Genomic DNA, 21,559 nt, shown 5'->3' with positions numbered 1-21,559 from the left:
TTGTGTTAGCTATTAAATAAATATCGGAATAGTTTGAAACTTTTTAACATAGTGTTTGAAAGTATGAATTTCGAAGACATGAATTTCGAAGACTTGAATTTGAATTTGTCTGATTTGAAAGAAACTCAATAAAATTTTATACTACTTTTTGTCCAAACCCACATAAAATTCAAACCCAAATCATGAAATTTGTATTTCCAAACGTAATATAATTAAAAAAAAAATTAAATAGCAATTACAAGCAAATAATCAATTCACTGATTTAAAAAATAAGTCTATATATTTTATGCAATAAATAAATAAATCAATGCAAACATATAAGATTACGCTGCCCTTGTATAAAACAAAAATATAAGTAATGGTATAGGTGGGTGATTAGATTACAAATGACTCCTAAATCTCTAAACATACTAGAAAAGAATGAAATCCATTTTGAAAATGTTAGGAATTGGATAGGAAACTTTTTAATTCTTAACAGCATTTTAAAAGACACATCAAAGAATTTTGATGTAGGAGGTTATTTGAATGTGTTTGAACTTGTACTCTCAAATAATTTTTTTTTTATTTTTAAAAATAGTTAAAATAGTTATTATGACCAAATAACCAGTTTATTCATTTTAAATAATCAATGCTAAAATATGGGATCAATTAGGCTGCCTAAATTATATAAAATGAAAATATAAATAATTGTGTAGGTGGGTGATTAGATTATAAATGGTCGAGAAATTATTCGGCAGACTAAGTCTACTACATCATTTATAGACTAACCCAATAAAGTAATGACAACTTATACGATAAATCACATGAGCAAAACATAATTAACATTTAAAAAAAAATAAAAAAATCTATGATTAATTTTTTTCCCATAAAAAGTAGGAAAAAAAAACCATCCCTTAAAATTTCTTCCCAAAACGAATTATAAAGATATCCAAGTTAATTTTTAGTTAAAAATTACAAAAAAAAAACATAGTTAAATTTCTTTGTAAATTGATATTTTTTCTATTATTCTTTTTGTCCATGCAATTTTATATTTAAAATATAAAATATTTATTATTTTATTTAACAAAATGTATTATTACTATTTTAGAATAAACTATATTTCTTTTGTATGAGAAGTATACCATTATTATTCATCTATATTTTATAAAATTTTATGATTAGGCCAATTTTTTTTAAAATATATTTAAAATAATCTTATAATTGAATAATTCTATAGATATCTAAAAATTTAATAATTCCATTAATTTGTTTATGAAAAGTTAGTTTAGTAAAACATTTATCATATCTAACACAATATGCAATGAATTGGAATAGCGTCTGTATATGGCAATAAAGCAATATTAAAAATGCTAGAGGCTTGAAATTTTTTTAAAATTTTGCAAAAATAAAATAAAAACTGCAAAAATTTAATTTATTTTACCTCGAGATGATTTTGTGCGTGATATGAACTTGCTGCTAGACGGTCAAGTTGTAAGAGGAGCTACGGCAGAAGACTGAACTCTGTGAGTTGGAAATTGGAATTCTACGCAGATGGGTGAAACTGTGAAAGAGTTCATGGGAAAGTTGGGATTGGGCGCTTACGCTTGAAAGGCCATTTGGGTTTTCACTCTTCGGAAGAAGAAGAAGAAGTTAGTTCTGAGTCCCGACCATGGAAAATTTTCTCTATTTGTTGGGTCGGGTTAACCCCTTTAACCAAACCCCTTTGCTATTTGGGTTGAAGAGGAAGTCAACCCATGAATCTTCTTGGAAGAAAGCTGGAAGAAGGAAAGGAGGTGGCTGACTGGGGTGGGTGGCGTTTGGACTTGGTTGCATTGTGATGTGCATCAATATTCAATTGTTCCCTGCAGAGGTACTTCTGCAGAGTTAGGAAGAAGAAGAAGAAGCATTGTTGGATTTTCCATACATGGTCTGTTCTCAAAAAGGTACCTTCTTTCTCTCTTCCTCACACACATATACACACACAGAGCTATACACAGAGCAAGGAAAAGATTTTAATTCACTCGGGGACGATTTGGAACCAATCTTGAGAATATATGATCATCTCTGACAACAATCCCCTTGCAATTGAGAATGGATTTAAATGGGTGTTAAGCCCTTTGCTTTTGTTTTGGATTTTTGTTATGTGCTCATTGTTTTACTGCCAAAAATACTGGTTCATGTGTTTCTATTTTATGGTTCATATGGTGTATTTGACATCTCAAACCTAGATTCACGTACAAACTTATCAAAATGGCATTTTCTTTACCTTAACCCCATGCTTTGAAAAAAAGAAAGAAGAGAAAATGCCTTGGTGGGAAGCTCAAGGAGAGAGAAGAGAATGCCATTTAAGACCTTGAAAACCCTATGGTCCAGAAGGAGGTCCTTGAATCTGGAATATAGAAACCCTAACACCTGTTAAAAGGAACAAATATTACCAATCCAGGTTAATAATAGCTTCATTTTGTTACACCACATACTGCCAATTTATAGGGCCATGACAATTTACAAATCGACTTCAGTGGAGTAATATGAACTCAATCTTTGGCTATTAATTAAAACCCAGGCTACTTATCGAAGTAAATATGCAAGATAACATATTCTGAAAAAAATGAAAATTAAGAAAGAATAAAATGTAGAATAATTTTGGATGGCGGTAATGTTAATGGATTATCATGATTGCAAGAAGTGGTCAACTGCAAACACCTTTGATCTGGGAGGTGTTATAGGATCCATAGCATATTATAAAAGGTTTCACGGAGAGAGAGAGTCTAAATAAACTCTGAGTTTTATTTCTTGAATCAAATGAAACTTACAAGCAACTCAGTTTAAATACAATCATTTAATCTACTTATATACGGAAACTACTTAACTGACTAATAACTAACTTCCTAAAGAAAAGGAACGACTACAAAATACAACTAACATCATCAACATCTGTAGCTATCTTCTATCACAGTCCTATCTCTCCAAGCCACGTGGCAATAACTCTACATAGCTATGTATGAATAATTCGCTATGAGGCACTGCTTCTATAGTTTCCATTAGTTGATCAATTTTAATTGTTTTTTCTGCTTGATTAATTCTCACAATCTTTGCCTCTGCAGTACCACTATGCTCTGTTCCTTGTTGAATTACTTTAGTAACTTGCCCTTTATTGGTTTCTCCACACACCTGCTTTATATCCTCACAAGGCTTATCAATCTTAACACCCCCCCTCAAGAGCAAAGCTCTTGCATTCTGATCTTCCTTCACATAATCTGGATATTCAATCTTAGGGGCAAATATGTTGATCATCCCCAACTTCTTGACTAATATGATATGATTATCCACACCAAGTCCCTTAGTAAAGACATCTGCCAATTGATTCTTGGAAGCAACATGAAATGTTTTGATAGTACCATCAAGAACTCTATTTCTCACAATATGACAATCTGTCTCTGTATGTTTTGATCTCTCATGAAACATGGGATTTGCAGCAATATGCAAAGCTGTCTAGTTGTCACAGTACATTAGAACTGACTTATCATGCTTCACTTGAAGTTCTCTCAATAGATACAATAACCAAGTTATTTCACAGGTAGTACTTGCCATTGACCTATATTCAGCTTTAGTCGAAGACCTTGACTGCTTCTTTGATCTCCATGAAATTAAGGCATTCCCAAGGAAAACACAATAACCAATTAATGATTTTCTAGTGTCTGTACATCCTGCCCAGTCAGCATCACAGTAGACTTTCAATTGTAAATCTGAATCACTAGGGAAGAAAATCCCTTGCCCTGATGTTCCCTTGATATATTGCAATATTCTAGTAGCTGCTTGCATGTGTGGAAGCCTTGATTTAGCCAAAAATTGACTTAATATATTTACTGCATATGTCAAATCAGGTCTGCTCAAGGTTAAGTACATCAGTTTGCCTATGAGTCTTCTGTACTTGCTCGAGTCTGACAACAAGTCTCCACAATCCTTGGACAACTTCAATTGCTGCTCCATGGGAGAGTTAATAGGCTTGCATCCCATCATGCCTGTTTCTTTCAATATATTAGGAGCAAACTTCCTTTGATTCAAGCTAATACCCTTCTCACTTCTAGCAATCTCAAGCCCCAAGAAGTGTTTAAGTGAACCAAGATCCTTAACTCCAAATTTGACATCTAAAACTGACTTCAAACTAGCAACACAGTCTGGATCATTTCCTGTGATGACCATGTCATCCACATATACTAACAAAGCTGTAAACAAAGAACCTTTCACATGCACAAACAAGGAGTGATCAACAGTAGATTGAATGAAACCAAGTTGTTGAATATTGGTGGAAAGTTTAGTGTACCATTGTCTAGAGGCTTGCCTTAAACCATAAAGAGATTTGAGTAACTTACAAACAACAGGAGAAGAGGAAGTAGGTGTTGAGGAACTCCCCCCCTTACTATGATAACCAGGAGGTAGGGACATATATACTTCCTCATCTAAATCCCCATGCAGAAAAGCATTGTTGATGTCCAATTGATGAAGAGGCCAAGCTTTGGCAGCTGCTAATGCAATCAAGACTCTAACAGTGACTGTTTTGGCTGTTGGAGAGAAGGTTTCAAGAAAATCTAGACCTTCTCTTTGAGTGTAACCCTTTGCAACCAGTCTAGCCTTGTATCTTTCAATTGAACCATCATAATTCAGCTTAATCCTATATACCCACTTACGTCCAATGAGTGATTTACCAGGTGGCAAAGTTGAGAGCTACCAAGTGTGAGTTTTCTTAAGTGCCTGAATCTCCTTGTCCATTGCCTCTCTCCAAAGAGGATCTTTAACTGCTTGAAAGAAAAACTGAGGTTCTTGAGGAGAAGAATTGACATCAGGTAGGACTGATAACTTGGTTCCAAATGCGAGTAAGTAAGGCATTGAGCTACATCATAAGGTGCATCTGGAATGTGAGTAACAATACAAGAATAATCCTATAAGTAAGTAGGTTGTGTGGTGTGTCTAGTTGATTTTCTGAGAAGTGCAGATGGTGGTTCTGCTGTTGTTGTAGAAACTGGTGTTGTTGGGACAATACTAGGAACTGTATGTTCGGGTAAAGAGGGAACCAAAGAATCAGTAGAATCATGAATATCAGGGGAAGTAACAATAGGAATGATAGAAGAAGAAGAAGGATTAGAATTAGAAGATGGAACCTCAATTGAAACAGAATCATTAATTGGAGTTGAACAAGGAATATGATTTTCAGGAATGCAAATGGGAGTAACAAATGAGTCATTACTTGAACTGGAAGTGGCAAGGCCATCAACTTCAGAACTAAAAGGAACTAAAACCGATTCATTTTCATCAACAAAAGGGAAAATTTCTTCACGAAACACCACATCTCTAGAAATGAAAATAGTATGTGTAGATATATCTAGGACTTTGTAACCTTTCACACCAAAAGGATATCCTAGAAACACACACTTCCTAGCTCTAGCAGTAAACTTAGACCTATTATGAGCTAAAGTAGATGCAAAACAAAGACATCCAAAAACCCTTAGGTGATCATAAGAAGGAGCATGACCATAAAGCACTTCATAAGGGGTTTTATGAGACAAAACTGAAGTTGGGATTCTATTAATCAAATATACTGCTGTTAAGACACAATGTCCCCAAAGGTATAAAGTCAAGTGAGAATGGAACAAAAGGAATCTTGCAATAAGACATGTTGATGCTTCCTCTCTACTATTGCATTCTGTTGAGAAGTTTCAACACAGCTTAATTGATGTAAAATTCCCTTTTGGGTAAAAAAATTGCTCATAATAAACTATGTTCTATTATCAGTCCTTATAACCTCACTTTTCTTGAAAATTGAGTCTCAACCATATTACAAAATTGTTCCAAAACAGATTGTGTTTGAGACTCGTGTTTTAGCAAGTAAACCCATGTAGATCTAGATCAATCATCCACAATGGTCAAGAAATATTTGCATGAATCAATGGTAGAAACAGAAAAAGGACCCCACAAGTGACAATGTATCAAATCAAAGCAATTTTTAGAAATATGAGAACTTTTATTAAAAGTTAACCTCTTTTGTTTTGCAATAGGACAAATATCACAAAGAAAGTCTTTATTTGAATCAAAAGGAGGTACATCATTGGACTTAATCAAAGCCAATTTGGCATTTGATAAGTGTCCCAACCTGAAATGCCATACATGTGACTGTGGCTTATTGGCTGAAAAAGCTGAAGAAGAAGAAACATACTTGCTTTCTTCCAGCAAGTAGAGCCCATTGCACTCTTTACCCAGACCAATCGTGCTCCAATGAGTAAGGTCCTAGATATAACATAAATTTCCAAAGAAAATAAGGCAACAAAGAAGTGATTTAGCAAGTTGATTGACAGATATGAGGTTAAAGCTGAAAGAAAGAACACAAAGAACATCGTACAAGATAAGGGTTTTAGTGATTTGGACAGTCCCAATGTGTTTGACCAAAGCAATTTCACCATTGGGTAGATTCACATGAGTATTCAAAGTGACTGTGATATGTGTGAAACAAGTAATTGAATGTACTATGTGGTCAGTAGCCCCCGTGTCTATGAGCCAATCAGTGGATCCAAAACAAGTTCTATTAACCAATTTGGCTGAGAAAATAGAGTGTGTCAAATTGGGAGTAAAGAAAGGATTAGACATAAAACCTGACATGGTTTCAAGGTAGTTATTATGTGCTTGAGGCTGGGAAGAATTGACTGTCACAGCAGCGGCGCCATGAACACTAGCAGATCCAGAGATCAATCCAGACAAACCATTACCAACACTTACATTAGCAACATGATGATTGTCATTAGGAGTTGATCCTGTATTAAGAAAAGCCAACAATTGCTCACATTGAGCCTTTGTGATAGGACATTGAATCTGACTTTGGGAAGAATTCTCAATCATAGTTCCTTGAGTGCAAGAAACTTGATTTGCACTTAATCTCCCTTTTGGCTTGTAACCAGGTGGGTATCCGTGTAACTTGAAGCACTTATCAATAGTATGCCCAAGCATATTACAATGAGTGCACGTAGGTCTCTCTTTCTTGTTGTTTCCTTTGTTCCATTTTGAATTACTAGAGCTGTTTCCCTTTGAGTTTGCATACATTGCCACAGTATCAGGTTTAGCAGTATAGGATCCTCCATGTCCAGCATTCTTGTGAGACTCTTCTTGAAGGACTAATGCATAAGGGAGAGGCTCATACATAAGAATTTGAGTCCTAATGGTTTCAAAATTTTCATTCAATCCCATAAGGAACCTCATGACATAGGCTTTGTCATGATTAGTACTTAGGGTTTTATTTGCATCACATGTACACTCTGATTATGGTTCTAGATTTAGCAATTGATCCCATATCCTTTTGAATTTCCTAAAATACTCAGTTACTGACATCTGATTTTGAGTAATATAACAAAGTTCCTTTTGAAGATTGTAGATTTTGGGACCATTACCTTGAGAGAAAACATTTTGCAATTCTAACCACATCTCTCTAGCAGTTTGACAATACATCACACTGCCATACACATCTGCGCGCATTTAATTGATCAACCAAGAAATTACCATCGTGTTGCAGCTTAGCCAATCTTCATAGAGAGGAGATTCTGGATCAGGTATAACAATTTTTCCATTGATAAAACCTATCTTCTTCTTGGCAGTGAGAGCTAGAATCATGGCTCTTGACCAAGAGTGATAGTTTTTCATGCCAAGCAGTGGTTGTGTAACCAAGATGCTACCTAGATTTTCATTTGAATTGAGGAAAAATGGATTTGAGAGATTAGAAGAGGAATTCAATTCAGTGTGGGTGTTAATATTCGGTTGTGAGGATGGATCGGATTGGTTGCTTGAATCTGGGGACGCCATGGATGTACCTTCAAGCTCTGATACCATATAAAAGGTTTCACGGAGGGAGAGAGTCTAAATAAACTTTGAGTTTTATTTCTTGAATCAAATGAAACTTACAAGCAACTCAGTTTAAATACAATCATTTAATCTACTTATATACAGAAACTGCTTAACTGACTGATAACTAACTTCCTAAAGAAAAGGAACGACTACAAAATACAACTAACATCACCAACATCTGTTGCTATCTTCTATCACAGTCCTATCTCTCCAAGCCATGTGGCAATAACTCTTCGTAGCTGTGTATGAATAATTCGCTATAAGGCATTGCTTCTATAGTTTCCATTAGTTGATCAATTTTAATTGTTTCTGCTGCTTGATTAATTCTCACAATCTTTGCCTCTGCAGTACCACTATGCTCTGTTCCTTGTTGAATTACTTTAGTAACTTGCCCTTTATTGGTTTCTCCAGACACCTGCTTTATATCCTCATAGGGCTTATCAATCTGAGCAAATATGAACAGAATGCCCCATAAAATCACTAGTGTAGTTAGTTTTATCTACAAGAAGAGAGTGCTTTCGAAACATCTATAATGTTTAGTGATTAGCCTATTCTCATTCACAAAGCTGAAGCATGTTTGTTGTTCGTGTTATACGGTACCATAATAATGAGACCACTAGCAATTTCTTTTGTATTAGTCTAGGTCCTGTAGTCTTTGTCTTTTTGTTATGTTTGGATAACAACGAGTACATCTGGAATCAACTATGTTATTGACCCATTCCAGGGGTTTTGGGACGGAGAAGACTGTGAAGATTTTTTGAAGATGTGATTAGATGGCAATGGTTTGCTGTATTTGGATGGCGAGAGATGCTAGACTCTTCAAGGGTCAGTGTAGCATGTGCGCTTAATTTTGGACAAGATGGTTTTCTTGGCTTGCTTGTGATCTTGAAGTTTTGTAGATTACAGAGGAAATTCTTTGGCTGATATTTACAAGTGCTGGGAAGCTTTATTGTTTTGTTTAATTTTTTTTTTCCAGTACTGCATTTTAGTTTTGGAGGATACTTATTCTCTTATTGCACGTCTTTCTGTTTTCTCTTAGCAAACTCTCTTCTTTAATCCAAAAAAAAGAAAAGAAATAAAAATTAAAAAGCATGATGCTTGTGAGGACTTTAGTTTGTTTTATTTGTTCATATTTGAATTAATAGTGGATACATTTGCATATAAGCAGACCTGTTTCTAATTTTTTTGTTCAATGACTTTTCTGGACAGGTCAGGGGAGCAAGATGAGTGTGTGCTTGAGAATGAAGAAGAAGAGAGAAGCGAGAGATGAGGCATCATTTATAAAAAATGGAAGTATGTTGATGCAGGAGCTGATTTCCTTTTGTAATGGAAAATGTAATCCTATTCGTAACTTCACTACCAAAGAGATCGAGAGAGTAACAAATAATTATGACACACTTTCTTTATGTTTGGCACGAGATTGTAGATTATACAAGGGTTTTCTTCAAGACAGACCAGTTTTTGTTAAGAAGTTTGGCGGTGAATTTGTGGTGCATCAATTTGTTGTTAATAGCATTGTGATTGGATCAAGGATGAGTGTCCACAAGAATGTTCTGAGGCTTATAGGATGCTGCTTAGAGGCCCAAACTCCAATTCTAGTGCATGAATTTGCAGAGAATGGAAGTCTTGAAAGTAGTCTCTGCAGTTCCCGTGGAACACATCGACAGCCTTTAGCTTGGAAATGTAGGCTGAGGATCGCAATGGATATAGCTAATGTAGTTGCGTACCTCCACACTGCATTTTCTAGGCCCATAATCCACAGGGATATTAGAGCTGCATCGATTCTATTGGATAAACATAATGTGGCCAAATTGTCTGATTTCTCACTGTGCATTTCCATTCCTGACGGGGAATCACACGTAAAAGATGTTGTGAGGGGAAGAATAGGGTACATTGCACCTGAATATTTAAATACTGGTTTTGTGAACGAGAAAGTGGATGTTTTTGCTTTCGGTATGCTTCTATTTGTGCTTCTGATTGGACAACGCTGGTTTTGTGAGGATGAGCATGCGAATGTTGATTCTTTTGTTCTATCCAATCTCGAGGGACTTGATCTTGAAAACAGTCTGCTTAGTGAGGTTGTGGATCCTTCAATATTGGAAGAGGAAGGTTGGCCTGGGAAAGAGCAGCAGTTGCAAGATCTTGCAGCACTTGCGTTTAAATGCACCAATAAAAAAGCGGAAGATAGGCCAATGATGATGGAGGTGGCAAAACAGCTTAGGCAAATTGACAGGTCTGCTCTTAGTTAGATTAGGTTCTGTTTGTTTTCTCAGGGTTGTAATTGGGAAATAATTGTAACATTTTATTGGTCCTGGACTATCATTTCAGTTTTTTTTTTTTTTTAGTATGTTTTCCTTTTACATTTATATAGTTCTATTCACAAATTTTATTTGCTGTATTCCAAGTACTAAGAAGCAAGAAATTGTCCAATTATTCTACTATTTTGTGGTGCAACAATAGATATGACGCTCAAACTCAGAGGAATATTGAAGTATGCACGAGTATCTGCAAATAAGCCACTTCCTACGAACATTTTTTAGAAATAAATATTTTTCTCGAAAAAAAAAAAAGTGATTCCCCCCCCCCCCCTCTCTCTCTCTAGATATCTACTCTTAAGGTTGTCTTTTGAAGTATGAGATTTGAGTCTTTGGATTTAGATTTGTATGAATTTGGATTTAGTAAAGGGCTTCATAAACAGACAAAATATGCCTCGGAAGAGGGAAGAGATTATTCAGCTCTTTTAAGAGGTCTAGAGGATTATTAAAAAGATTCCAATGCGACAAAGTTCAAATGTTTATAAATTGTTCTATTCTAGGGGCTGATTTTCTTTGAGAATTCTAGAGGGCAAGGAATCATCAAGCTGGTGGATATTTTGCAATTTCGTTGTTAGGAGATGAAGGTAAAATTAGAAAGCTTGGGCTAGGTGTATAAAAAGTGTGGTGCCATGGACATGGAGCAATGAGAAGTAAATAGTCTTAATGTATGATGGGCTGCATAATGAGCCTAGTTATGCAGAGGTGGTGAAAAAAGGAGCTGCACTCAATCAGATGTGGGGAAATTCCGGTGGGTCTTGTTGGAGTTTTCAGAATGGCAAATCCATGAATTTGGAAGGAACAAAGTTGTGGGAAAGAGACCCTTTGGCATTTTTTAGGAGTGATCCTCCCTCACTTAAACTTCAGAAAGTCCTGCCTACTACTAGGCCAACGATAGTGGAATTGGACAAGAAACTATATGTTGCTCGATTTGGGCTTGAGGGCCTCATTTTGAGGCTTGCTTTTCCGACTGGCCCTAGTTCTGAATAGGCTGGAGTAGCGAGCCTAGCTTGGGTGAAAAAGGAGAATTTCATTTCATGCAGACACGGAGAATTGAACAGGGGATTTGACTCAACGAAGGCACTGGCTAACGAGAATGGGGAAGTGAAGATGTAGTGCTCTAAGAGGTAGGGAGATCTAGTGACAAGGGATAGGTGCAATCCTTCAATCAGTTTGGGATAGCCAAAGACAGCGTTGGAAGAAAGGAATGGAAAATTGACACAACAGAAAGTTGATTGTTCCCATTTGAAAATTGGCTCCCAATTTTCAATGGAAATTGAAGAAACTTAAGGAGAGAAAAATATTAAGGAGTAAGATTCCTTTCCATGGAAGGCAACATATAGAAGGAAAGATTTCTCTAATGTCATCTGACACTAGGAAAGGGTTAGAAGATTCCCAAATGTCATCATGAGATTGTTTATTCCTTTCTTATTACATAATGAATGAAACAATTTGTAATATTCAAGGAATAATTATTCTTTCTATTACCCACTTTTGTATTATATTCCATCTAATTCTAAGGAATAACTGCTTTATGAACGAACGTAACATAGGTACAGTCATTTCTTGTAAGCTTGTATGTTTTTTATTATTTCATTTAACATGTAATAAGAAAAGAATTGACATTTCATGGTAAAATTTAAGAATATTCATTCCTTGTCCGTTCTTTATTATGGACACATAAAAAGTTTCAAATTGTCATGTGTTGTAGCTGGCGCCAGGAGACATAACTGGAGCTAGGAGTTGGAGATGCTGAGCTGGAAACGCAGTTTGCAAGATGTGCAAGTTGTGTCATTTATCTCCATGATTGTAACCTCTCAATTTTTTGATTTATTGTAATAAATTGTAATTGATTATCAACCCTATAAATAGAGGAGTTGTGGAGAGTTGAAAGATGCATAGAGAGAAGAAACAGAGTAGAAAGGAGAGGAAGAAGAGAGTTTTAGGAGAGGGTTATATTTCTTTCCGTTTCGGCGAATTTTTAGTGAATTGTGTTGTGCTCCGTGGACGTAGGTCGATCTTGACCGAACCACGTAAATTTCAGGCGTCCCAAATTTTTCTGGTTGCTTACAGGGTCCTAACAAGTGGTATCAGAGCCTGGTTGGAGTAGAAAGACCAAATTGGAGTTGTACACCGAAATCAGAGCTCTGTCTAGTGGCTTGAAATTGAATTTTGAGGCCACCATCACGTTCACCTTGCCGAGACGAAGCCAACCGTGCAAGACGGAGCTCGAAAGGAGTTCAGACGGCCGTACACACACCCCCACGCGCCTTCCTAGAGAAGAACGCCTTGCCATGCGCCGGTCACGCGCCGGTGACTTGCCGCTCATGCGCCCCACTTGCGCCACCCGTCTTCCTCGCCCGGACTGCCTAAACTTGACCCGGAAACACCCGACTCGACCCGGCGACTCACTCAAACTGGACAAACCCGAGTATCCGACCCGGCCCACTCCAGACTTGGCCACGTTAGCGGCGTCCTGTTAGCGCCACGTTAGCTCCACATTATCTGCCACGCCAGCAAGTAGGTCCCACAGTGCCACGTCAGCAGTGGGCCCCACAGTGTCACGTCAGCACTCGCCATGTCAGCATTGACCAGGTTTGACCAGTTTGCCCTGATCTTTGACTGAACTTTTCGAAATCGTTTTGGATCCGTTTTTCGAATGACTTGAACAATTTCTAAGGTTTTCTACCGTTTCGGATCCAACTGTACTGTCCATTTGAGCTAATTCCATCTCTAGATCAGCGAATCGAGATGTCGAATGAAAAGAGCTCAAAAATCGAAATGTTCAATGGCAACAATTTTGATTTTTGGAAGATGCATAATGAAGATTATTTGTTTGGGAAAGAGTTGCACTTACCATTGAAGGGTAACCCAGCATTTATGAATGAGGACGAGTGAGAGTTGCTTGATCGAAAAGCTCTTGGAGCCATCAGAATGACGTTGTCAAAGTCTGTGGCATTTAATATCAAGCATATATCATCCACCAAGTCTCTGATGGATGCGCTCTTTAATATGTACGAGTAGCCTTCAGTCGCTAATAAGGTACATCTTATGAAAAGATTATTTACTATGATCATGTCTGTAGGTGAAAGTTTTAGCAGACATTTGAATAATTTCAACGAGTTGTCAGATCAATTCACCTCAGTCGGGATTACATTTGATAGTGAGATTCGTGCCCTACTGATTTTCAGTCAGTTGCTCGAAAGTTGGAATGGTGTTACTGCAATTAGTAGCTCCGTAGGGAAATCAAAGCTTGTGTACGATGATGTCGTTAGCATGATTTTAACGGAAGAAATCAGAATGCATTCAAACCATGACTCCATTTCGAGTTCAGCCTTGAACATGGAAAGTCGAGGCAGAGGAAACAGGCATGGACGATCAAACAACAGTGGTAGATCTAGGCCTAGGCGGTCTAAATCCAGAAATCCCAAAGGTTCTCAGGACACAGGTTCCCAGAGCACAAAAATTATTGAGTGCTGGAATTATGGAAAAACTGATCATTACAAGAACCAATGCAGAAGTCTGAATAAAGAATACGAGACGAGGGCAAAGATAAAAGCCAATGTTGCTTCAGAAAAAGAAAATTTGTTGATCTGCCCTTTGGAGGACAAAAAAGAGTCATAGGTGTTAGACTTTGGAGCTTCATTCCATGCCACTTGCAGCAGAGATTGCCTAGAGGAGTATACATTAGGTAATTTCGGTAAAGTATATCTTGGCAATGATCAACTTTACGACATTGCCGGCAAGGGGACGGTGAAGATCAATATGAATGGGTCAGTATGGAAACTGAGAGATGTCAGATATATTCCAGACTCGAGGAAGAATTTGATCTCAGTCGGTCAACTGGCAGATGAAGGATATAACACAACCTTCATTGGTGATGAATGGAAAATTTCGAAGGGTGCAATGACGATTGCACGAGGTAAGAAAAGTGGTACTCTTTATGTAACTCCTAATGCATGCATGTTTATTACAGTTGCTACAGGAAATGATGATAGCAACTTATGGTATCAACGACTCAGACACCTGAGTGAGAAAGGACTCAGGGTGATGTACTCAAAGGGTAAGTTGAGTGATTTATAGTTGGTGAAGATTGACACATGTGAGGATTGCATATTTGGGAAACAGAAGAGAGTCAGTTTCCAGACAAACATCAGTATGCCAAAGAAGGAGAGACTTGAGCTAGTCCATTCAGATGTATGGGGACCAACAACCATTTCGTCCACAGGTGGGAAGCATTATTTCATCACATTTATCGATGATCATTCACAGAAAGTATGAGTTTACTTCCTGAAATATAAATCTGATGTTTTTGATGTTTTTAAAATTTGGAAAGCCATGGCAGAAAACGAAACTGGTTTGAAAATCAAGAAACTGAGAACAGATAACGGTGGTGAGTATATTGACACCGAGTTCAATAAATTCTGCTATGAGCATGGTATCAGAATGGAAAGAACTGTGCCAGGTACTTCTCAACACAACGGCATAGCCGAGCAAATGAACAAAACGTTGACAAAAAAAGCCATAAGCATGCGTATGCAGTCGGGCTTACCAAAGATGTTTTGGGCAGAAGCAGTCAACACAACAACTTATTTGATTAACAGGAGTCCATCAATACCATTGGACTATAATCTACCATAAGAAGTATGGAGTAATAAAGAGGTAAGACTTTCACATTAGAAAGTTTTTGGTTGTATTGCATATGTACATATCAATGATCATGTCAAGAATAAGCTGGATTCGAAACCCCAGAAATGCACTTTCATCGGTTATGATGGAGATGAATATGAGTATTGCATTTGAGATGATGAAAACAAAAAGGTGATCAGAAGTAGAGATGTGATTTTTGATGAAAAGATGATGTACAAAGATAGACGCACAACATAATCTACAGAGTCTGAAACAACTCTTGTAGATGTGGATGATGTTTTAGAAGGTGTAAGGACACGTTAGCAGAATACCGAGAATCCTCAACAGAATACTGAGAATCCTCAGGTAGAGGAACATGTGGAGTAGATTGTTGCACCACCACCTCCTACTCCAGCACCAGAGCTTAGGAGATCTTCTCGGCTGCATGTACCAAACAGGAGGCATGTGAACCATTTACTTCTTACAGATGGAGGAGAACCTAAATGCTATGTTGAAGCATGTCAAGTAGGAGATTCAAGCAAGTGGGAGCTTGCAATGAAATACGAGATGAAGTCTCTTAACTCCAACAAAACATGGGAACTAGTTAAGTTGCCCAATGGTAATAAGGCTCTTCACAACAAATGGGTGTACAAGATCAAAGAAGAACATGATGGATCCAAGAGGTATAAAACTTGGTTAGTAGTCAAAGGTTTCGAACAGAAGGAAGGAATTGACTACACTGATATTTTTGCACCGGTTGTCAAGCTGACAACCATCAGATCTATTTTGAGTATTGTTGCCTCAGAGGGTTTACATCTTGAGCAGTTGGACGTGAAGACGACATTTCTTCACGGTGATCTTGATGAGGAAATTTATATGCAACAACCAGAAGGTTTCTCAGTAAAAGGTAAAGAGAATCTTGTATGCAAATTGAAGAAGAGTTTGTATCGTCTCAAACAAGCTCTTAGGCAGTGGTACAAGAAATTTGACAGCTGTATGCAGAAGAACAATTTTCAGAAGTGCAATGCCGACCACTATTGCTACTTCAAAAGGTATCGTGCTAGCTATATTATTCTATTGTTTTATGTTGATGATATGCTACTCGCAGGATCAGATATAGAAGAGATTATAAAATTGAAGCAACAATTGTCGGAGGAATTTGATATAAAAGACTTGGGTCCTACAAAGCAGATTCTTGGGATGCGGATCTATAGAGAGAAGCAACAAGGAATGTTGCAGTTATCTTAGTCAGAGTACATTAGCCGTGTTTTACAAAGGTTCAACATGAGCAGCGCCAAGGCTGTAAATACACCATTGGCAGGTCACTTCCGTCTCTCTAAGGATTAATCTCCCAATAAAGATGAAAAAAAAAAGACTTCATGGCTAAGGTACCGTATGCCTTAGCTGTTGGAAGTCTAATGTATGCTATGGTTGGTACCAGATCAGATATTGGCTAAGTAGTGGGAGCAGTCAGCAAGTATATGTCAAATCCAGGGAAGACACACTGGGAAGTAGTGAAGCGGATTTTGAGATATCTATGTGGCACTATTGATAAGTGTCTATGTTTCGCCAAAAGCGATTTGAAAATCCAAGGATTTGCAGATGCTGATTTTGCAGGTGAAATTGATCATCGCAGAAACACACCGGGTATATATTCACTGTTGGCACAACAATTGTTAGTTGGATGTCACAGATACAGAAGATTGTTGTTTTATCCACTACAGAAGCTGAGTATGTAGCAGTGACAAAAGCCAGTAAAGAGACGATTTCGCTTCAGGGTTTGTTAACGGAGTTTGGATTAAAGGAGGAGAGGAATGTTTTGTACAGTGACAATCAGAGTGCGATACATCTGGAAAAGAACTCCGCATTTCATTTCAAAACTAAGCATATTGGATTGCGTTATCACTTCGTTAGATCTCTGATAGAGGACGACGTGTTGACACTTGAAAAAATCTAAGGTAGCAAAAATTCGGCAGATATGTTAACTAAGGTGGTGACTACAGAGAAGTTGAAGTTGTATTCAAGTTTTACTGATCTGGAATATAGAAATCCTACAACCTGTGAAAAGGAACAAGTTTTACTGATCAAAGTTAATGATTGTTTCATCACATACTGCCAATTTGTAAGGCCATCACAATTCACAAATCAACTTGATTAAAGTTGTTACTTATATGAGCTCAATTTTCGGTTACTAATTAAAACGTAGGCAACTTATCAAAATAAATACGCCTGATAATATATTCTGAAAAAAATGAAAATATACGAAAATGTAGAACAGTTTTGGGTGACAATAATGTTAATGGACTATCATTATCGTAAGAAGCCTTTTTTTTTTGCAAGAAGTGGTCAACTTCAAACACTTTTAACTTTTGATCTGGGAGGTGTTATAGGATCCATAGCATAATGAACGGAATGCCCCATAAAATCACTACAGTGTAGACAGTTTTATCTGCAAGACGAGTGCTTTTGAGACATCCATAATGTTTAGTGATTAGCCTATTCTCGTTCACAAAGCTGAAGCATGCTTGATGTTCCCATTATTTGGTACCATAATAATGAGATCACTGGTAATTTCTTTTATATTAGTCTAGTTCCTGTAATCTTAGTCTTTTTGTTATGTTTGGATAACAAGAAGTTCATCCAGAAGCCTTTTCAACTATGTTATGGAGCCATTTCAGGGGTTTTGGGAGGGAGAAGACAGGTAAGATTTTTTGAAGATGTGCTTTGATCGCAACGGTTTGCGGTATTTGGATGGAGAGAAATGCTAGAATTTTCAAGGGTCAATGTCAGCATGGGCACTCAATTTTGGACAAGATGGTTTTGTTGGCTTGCGTATGTTCTTCAACTTTTGTAGATTACAGAGGAAATTCTTCGGCTGATTTTTATGAGTGCTGGGAAGCTTTTATTGTATTATTAATTTTATTTTTTTCCCAGTTTTGCATTTGTTTGGAGGATGCTTATTCTCTTAATGCACTTCTTTCTCTTTTCTAATCTCTCCCCTCCCCCCCCACCCCCCAAAACAAAAAATAAAAGGGAAGAAGCATAATGCTTGTGACTTTAGTTTGTTTTATTTTTTCATAGTTGAAGTAATAGTGGATGGATTTGTATATATGCAGACTTGTTCCTAATTTTTATTGTTCAGTGACTTTTCCAGACAAGTCATTGGAGCAAGATGAGTGTGTGCCTGAGGCGGAAAAAGAAAAGAGAAGCAAGAGAGGTGGTTTCATTCATTAAAAAATGGAAGTATGTTGATGAAGGAGCTGATTTCCTTTTGTGATGGAAAATGTAATCCTATTCGTAACTTCACTATCAAAGAGATTGAGAGAGTGACAAATAATTATGACACACTTTCTCTATGTTCTGCACGGGATTGTAGATTATACAAGGGTTTTCTTCAAGACAGGCCAGTTTTTGTTAAGAAGTTTGAAGGTGAATTTGTGGTGCATCAATTTGTTGTTAATAGCATTGTGATTGGATCAAGGATGAGTGTCCACAAGAATGTTCTGAGGCTTATAGGATGCTGCTTAGAGACCAAAACTCCAATTCTAGTGCATGAATTTGCAGAGAATGGAAGTCTTGAAGGTCGTCTTCGTGGTTCCCAAGGAACACATCGGCAGCCTTTACCTTGGAAATGTAGGCTGAGGATCGCAATTGATGTAGCTAGTGTAGTTGCATATCTTCACACTGCATTTTCCAGGCCCGTAATTCACAGGGGTATTAGAGCCTCGTTGATTCTATTGGATCAACATAATGTGGCCAAATTGTCTGATTTCTCACTTTGCATTTCTATTCCTGATGGGGAATCACACATACAAGATGTTGTGCAGGGAAGAATGGGGTACGTTGCACCTGAATACTTAAATACTGGTTTTGTGAACGAGAAAGTGCATGTTTTTGCTTTCGGTATGCTTCTGTTTGTGCTTCTGACTGGACAGCTTCTGAATGTTGATTCGTTTGTTCTATCCAATCTTGAGGTTCGTGATCTTGAAAACAATCTGCTTAGTGAGGTTGTGGATCCCTCAATATTGGAAGAGGAAAGTTGGCCCGGGAAAGAGCAGCAGTTGTAAGATCTTGCTGAACTTGCATTTAGGTGCACCAGTAAAAAAGAGGAAAATAGGCCAACAATGACCGACGTTGCAAAACAACTTAGGCAAATTGAGAGGTCTGTTCTTCGTTAGATGAGGTTATATTTTTTATTTCAGTGTTGTAATGAGGAATTTATTGTAACATTTGATATTATTTTACATATCATTTTTTTTTTTTGTAATATGTTTTCCCTCTTTACATTTATAAAGTTCTGTTCAAGTAGTTGTGAGATTCTCCTACTATTTTGCAGTTGCAGCAATTGATATGAAGCTCAAACTCAGAGGGATATTGAAGTATGCATGAGTTCTCCACAAAAATGAGTAACAACTTCCTACTCACTTCATTTTTTTTTTTTTTAAATTTTAATAACAAAAAAAAAAAAAACCTTATCCAAAAAAATAGAAGATCGACCCTCTCTCACTGAATATCTAATCTAAGATGGTATTTGGAAGTGTCCTTGTAGATTTGTGTGGATTTGGATAAATTCAATCCACTTTGTTCAAATCCACATAAATTCAAACCTGAACTCCAAGCTCCCAAACACACAGAAAATGTTAATTCTGTGCAATACATTCAGGTAGGAATCATGAATGTGTTATCCGTGTAAAACGTTACTCTATTGAGGCAACAACAATGACAGTCATGCCATGAGTCTCACAAGATGGGATTGGCTGCAACATAAATAGGAAATGCGAAGTCAAAAAAATGCACGCAAATCCTTTTAGAAGTCGGCATGAATGAAGAAGAGTGGTTGGATAGAATAGTCCAAGAACTTTAGGCAAAGTCAAAAGAGATGAGGAATAGTAAGATAGTACATGAATTCTCTCGTCTCCCTTTCTCCGTCTTAATTACCAGAAGTCAAATCAGAGATTGTTCAGAAATCAGCTTTATATTGCTGTTTGAAATGTATAATTCTCTCTATTCCTCTCTCCCTCTCTCTCACAGAAATCAGTCTTCCTTTACCTTATATGGCTGGCTACCTGTTTTGTGCATAATTTGCTGTGGCCTTGTTTTGGTGCTGTGTTGGGTTTGAACACTGCAAAAAATTAAGAAACTAAAATTTTTCATTTTTTTGGGAGGAGGAACCGAACTGAATCACTCTTGGAACCAAAAACTGAACCAATTTGGTTTGGTTTAGAAATCCTGAGAACCACTCACCTCACAGCATTTCCTAATTTTCTCCAACTTTGCAAGGAAGCCATTGAACCAACTCAACTTCTGAAAACTTCTCCAAGTTTTAAATTATTCTTCTGTACTTCATGACCACTTAAAAAAGGGTATTCACTATGAATTGAATAATATAAATAGATGTTAAAAAGTTTATTTTTAGAAAAACAGTAATAAAATATTTTGGTTTTCAGTCGATACTGAAACTTGCTGAGCATAACCAAAAGCCGAACCAAATTTTTTCGGTGGCAAGATTTTGAACTGAACTAAGCCGAACCAGTTTCGGAACCAAACTGATGGGCTGAACTGGTTTGTGGATTGTTATATTGGTTTGGAGCAAAATTTGTATAGCCTTACTGGTACGGAATATTGTATCTTTGATGCATCTAATGCATACTATATTAGCAAAAAAGCCTGTTGTTTTGATTCAATGGTGATGAAGTAAATATTTTTTTGTTTATCATGCTTGAGCTGGATCTTGCAGGTGAGCAAGACTGTTTGATGGTAAAATTTTTCATAGAAATTATAAGCATTTCTTCCAGACCATTTGATTATAAAAACTTTGCAGTAATTGTGGGTGATAAATTGTTAGTCCAGAGACAACTTAACTTATAGATTAATGTAAAATACTCATTTAGTTTACAATTAGCAGATTTTCATGACAGATGAGACAAATAGCTTCACAGTTTTTCTGTTTTGCACACCCTGCATTTTCCAGGCCCATCATCCATGGGAATATTAAATCCAAGACTCTACTATTATGTCAACACAATGTTTTCAAACTGTCTGATTTCGCATGGTGCATATCTATTTCTGATTATGAATCTCATGGAGGGACTTTGTGTGCAGAACTTGGGGATTAATTGCAACTAACCATGCATCTACTTGTTCTGTGACTGAGAAACCTGATTTTTTTCCCCTTTGGCATGATGATGAGAACAGGAACAAGGATGACCATGATGACTATCCAGTTGGATGAAATATTAGGGTGAAAATTATGGATTCAATCATACTGAAAGATGCAGTTTGATGGGCCGGGAAGGAGCAGTGTTTGCGATTGCCATTAGATGCATAAAGTAACAGTAGATGACATGACAAAAATGACCGATATACCAAAACATCTTTGACTGATTGAGCAGTCTGCTCTTTGTAACTAGCTTTTCAGATTTTTATTTTATTTGGAGTTTGGACTTGAGCTTTGGCTAGTGCCTTGGACTATCTTTTTAACTTTTTTTTCCTTTTTTTTGTGTGTGTGTATTTTGTTTCCCTTCTTTTTCTTTTCAGTAGAATGCCCAAAATTTTAATTTATCTGCTGTGCTGTTTTTACAAAATTTTATCAAACTCGTTCAAGTATAAAGTAGCAATAGTTTAATCTGAATATTTTACTATGTATGTTGTTTTTAATTTCCATAATTTATACTTAACTAGAGAATTCAAATCCATGTGTCACCATCTAGGCACCTAAAGTGAACAATCCATTCATTTGTAATTGAATATCCCTG

The 21,559-nt window shown here is 36.9% G+C and overlaps 1 protein-coding gene across 4 annotated transcripts; it reads left to right on the top strand.

The window, feature by feature from the left end:
- The first annotated feature begins 1,427 nt into the window (after positions 1–1,427).
- On the top strand, positions 1,428–21,437 carry LOC131153440 (serine/threonine-protein kinase ZRK1-like). 4 transcript variants are annotated; one of them, XR_009136231.1, is made up of 4 exons: positions 1,428–1,922; positions 9,073–10,096; positions 17,947–18,966; positions 19,141–19,202. XR_009136231.1 is itself a non-coding variant. In XM_058105734.1 (3 exons), the coding sequence occupies exons 1-3, from the start codon at positions 1,904–1,906 to the stop codon at positions 17,978–17,980; spliced, it is 1,065 nt and encodes a 354-aa protein (XP_057961717.1). In that variant the 5' UTR covers positions 1,428–1,903; the 3' UTR covers positions 17,981–18,513. The 4 variants fall into 4 exon arrangements, 2 of the variants coding, with proteins under 2 accessions (XP_057961717.1, XP_057961718.1); XR_009136232.1 differs by lacking the exon at positions 17,947–18,966 and adding an exon at positions 21,000–21,437 and having other exon boundaries at positions 1,450–1,922; positions 19,141–19,210; XM_058105734.1 differs by lacking the exon at positions 19,141–19,202 and having other exon boundaries at positions 17,959–18,513.
- Positions 21,438–21,559: the final 122 nt, after the last annotated feature.

Source organism: Malania oleifera, chromosome 4, assembly GCF_029873635.1.
Source record: "Malania oleifera isolate guangnan ecotype guangnan chromosome 4, ASM2987363v1, whole genome shotgun sequence".
NCBI lineage: Eukaryota > Viridiplantae > Streptophyta > Magnoliopsida > Santalales > Ximeniaceae > Malania > Malania oleifera.
This window is presented reverse-complemented; position numbering and strand designations above follow the sequence as displayed.

Excerpts from the sequence above, each read along its gene's own strand:
- LOC131153440 (XM_058105734.1), top strand. Across the intron at positions 10,097-17,958 it reads CAGCTTAGGCAAATTGACAG|ACAAGTCATTGGAGCAAGAT; the intron begins GTCTGCTCTTAG and ends TGACTTTTCCAG.